This window comes from Uranotaenia lowii, chromosome 3, assembly GCF_029784155.1.
Source record: "Uranotaenia lowii strain MFRU-FL chromosome 3, ASM2978415v1, whole genome shotgun sequence".
Classification (NCBI taxonomy): domain Eukaryota; kingdom Metazoa; phylum Arthropoda; class Insecta; order Diptera; family Culicidae; genus Uranotaenia; species Uranotaenia lowii.
The window spans coordinates 88,777,985-88,780,484 of record NC_073693.1 but is presented as its reverse complement, the minus strand read 5'-3'; the positions used below and the strand labels follow the sequence as shown (position 1 = coordinate 88,780,484).

General features: G+C 31.8%; 1 protein-coding gene across 3 annotated transcripts in view; it reads left to right on the top strand.

Moving 5' to 3' along the window:
* Nucleotides 1-1,749: 1,749 nt before the first annotated feature.
* LOC129755111 (phospholipid scramblase 1) overlaps nucleotides 1,750-2,500 on the top strand; it is a 31,335-nt gene continuing 30,584 nt past the window's right edge. The window contains exons 1-2 of one of the 3 annotated variants that reach the window (XM_055751441.1): nucleotides 1,750-1,888; nucleotides 2,393-2,500. The exon at nucleotides 2,393-2,500 is cut by the window's right edge and continues 67 nt beyond it. In XM_055751441.1, coding sequence (XP_055607416.1) covers nucleotides 2,438-2,500 — 63 coding nt within the window. In that variant the 5' untranslated portion in view covers nucleotides 1,750-1,888; nucleotides 2,393-2,437. Of the gene's footprint in view, nucleotides 1,889-2,376 lie in introns of those variants that run through there. The other 2 variants (XM_055751442.1, XM_055751443.1) reach the window with 2 other exon arrangements.

The following is a 2,500-nucleotide window of genomic DNA, read 5'->3' as shown; positions in this document are numbered from 1 at the left end:
TTGACACAAAATATTAAATTGATATTTATTTCAATTTTATCAAATTTTGTTATTTTTGTCATCTTTGTCGTTTTTGCCATTTTCGCCATTTCGGTAGTTTATGTCATTTTGGCCATCTTAGTTATTCTTATATGTTTGTTTGCAATTTTGTCATTTTTTTTTAAATTTGTCTTTTTCCAATCTTGTCATTTTAATCAACCTTAATAAGTTCTGCCAATTTTGTACTGTTTTAATTTTTTCTCATGTTTGTAATTTTGACGAGCTACTGAGATAAAGAAAGAAGATACGCCAATGATCACGCAAATTATGCAGCCAACGTTTGGAATTGTGTTGAATTGTGTCCAATCGTGCGTAAAAATGGGTAAATTTGAGTTCAAATGAGAGAAACCAGTGCTCAAAGAGAGAAGGAAAATGTGCGAATTATTGAAGTAATTGTGGATTTTTTTATAATAACCATTCCTAATACAGACCCCGTTCGTTTTTGTCAACATTAGCTGTTTAACAAGGGTATGTTTTTTGGCATTGATAAACAATAAATTCAATTGACACCCCTGCCTGTGCTCCGCGAATCTATTGTTTATCAAAGCCAAAAGACATATGCTTATTAAACAAATAATAACTTTTTTGTATAATAAAATACGAAGTTACGGTCTTTGACAAAGTTGTTCAGCGGAAATTTTCCTTTAGAGAATTTATAAATTGGCACAAAAATTATTAGCAGGCTCGGTTCCACAGAATAAACAAAAATTATGTCGATTTCTTAGTACAAAATATTCATTTTTCCGTACAAACCTAAAAGTTTAAATTTATTCATGTAAACGTTACTCAAAAATTCAGCAAAAATCATGGATGAGTTTTGAACCAAAACGAAGCATTTTTTGCCCCAGAGAGTAATTCATAACCCCAAATCGACTCAGTCTAATGCACACATGATTTCACCCAATAATATTTTCTAAACCTCGTTTCCTTTACTTGAGAGGTTACTCAGAGCAAACATTGAAAAATTTGAAACACATGGTTGCGCTTTTTTTTCAATTGTATTCTTTAATTTTTATATTTGCATCATTTTCAGAATATCATATGCTGTGACTCCAAAACATAGAGATTATTCTTATTTTAAAAAATAATAGAATCGTTATTCTACAGGATATTCCTGAATCCAGCCATTCAAAAAACGACCATTAGTTGCAAATTATGTAATTAACATGAGAACTATGATTTGTTTTAAAAATACTTCTATCCTATAACAATTTCGAATTTTTATATTTGAAATTTATTTCGTCTTCACTGCGTTTCAAATTCTTGAATCGTTATTTTATGATTCATAATTTAGAAATCTATCATTCGTTTATTATTTTATGTCATATGTATCCAAATATAATTCACAGTGTGTAAGAAAAACTACAGTCCCCTGTAAAGTGTATAAAATGGTTTTGAATATTAGGACAAAAAGCTTTTTTAATAATAAAGTTGCTTCTGATTCAGCGGAAATGAATCATGATGATTCAACCGTAACAACTTGATAAAATATGTTTAATTCTAGGGTACAACTTCACTTTTTTTAATTCCCATTTTATCTCTGTATGTGTTGTTTCTCATTTAAAAACTATTTGAACTATTTCGATTCCTGTCTTATCTTCTTTCATCGATTGAAACGAAGTCTAGTATTTTTTTTAGATAATCTCACTTTTAAGTGTCAGTAGCAGCTCGTGTGTGCCAAAGTGGTTGTAAACTAGCTTATCAAATTGTCATCAGTACGGCCTTGAGTCTTTACCCGGCCAGTAGCTGTTTAAAGTTGATGATTTTAAAGTTCTCAAACATCATCGTTTCTCGTATAATTTTGTACCTTTCGAAAAATTGGTTTTAACCATCGCATTGTAGACAAGAAGTAAGATTTTTTTTCAACAGCAGTTTAATATAAACAATATTATTTGTGTGTGCGTGTAAATTATGATCAGAAGATATCAAAATCAAAGAATATATTTAAAAATCGGAAATATGAATATGTTAGCTGCTTGTTTCCTAAACAGTGCGATACTAACACTTCTAAAGAGTGAATATATTCTTTTTTCTACTATCACTTTCTCTATTATTCAAGTATTGTTTATTTGTAGAAGTCATTATTGTATGTTTCCAAAACCTTGGGTTTGGTCTGGTTTTATTTACATAAATGAAAAATTTACAAACTTGGTAACGGCCATCCATCTAATGTACGTTCTTTTTCTTTTCTGAACATTCACATCACCTTCACACATACATTTAATCGTCTCATCTCTCATAACCCACCAAAATCCCAACGTTTAACATGATCACCTCACGCCCATTCCGCATACCATTCCCCTGATTACACGAACTACATAACCACATTTGACCCAGCAAGTATTACTTACAGTCCTCGCCATATCCAGCCCTAGCCGGGGCTCCAGGGCAGCCAGGAATGATGAATCTTCAGTCGCAAACGTACGCTCCGGCGCAACCGTACGGAGCTTATCCCCCGGGG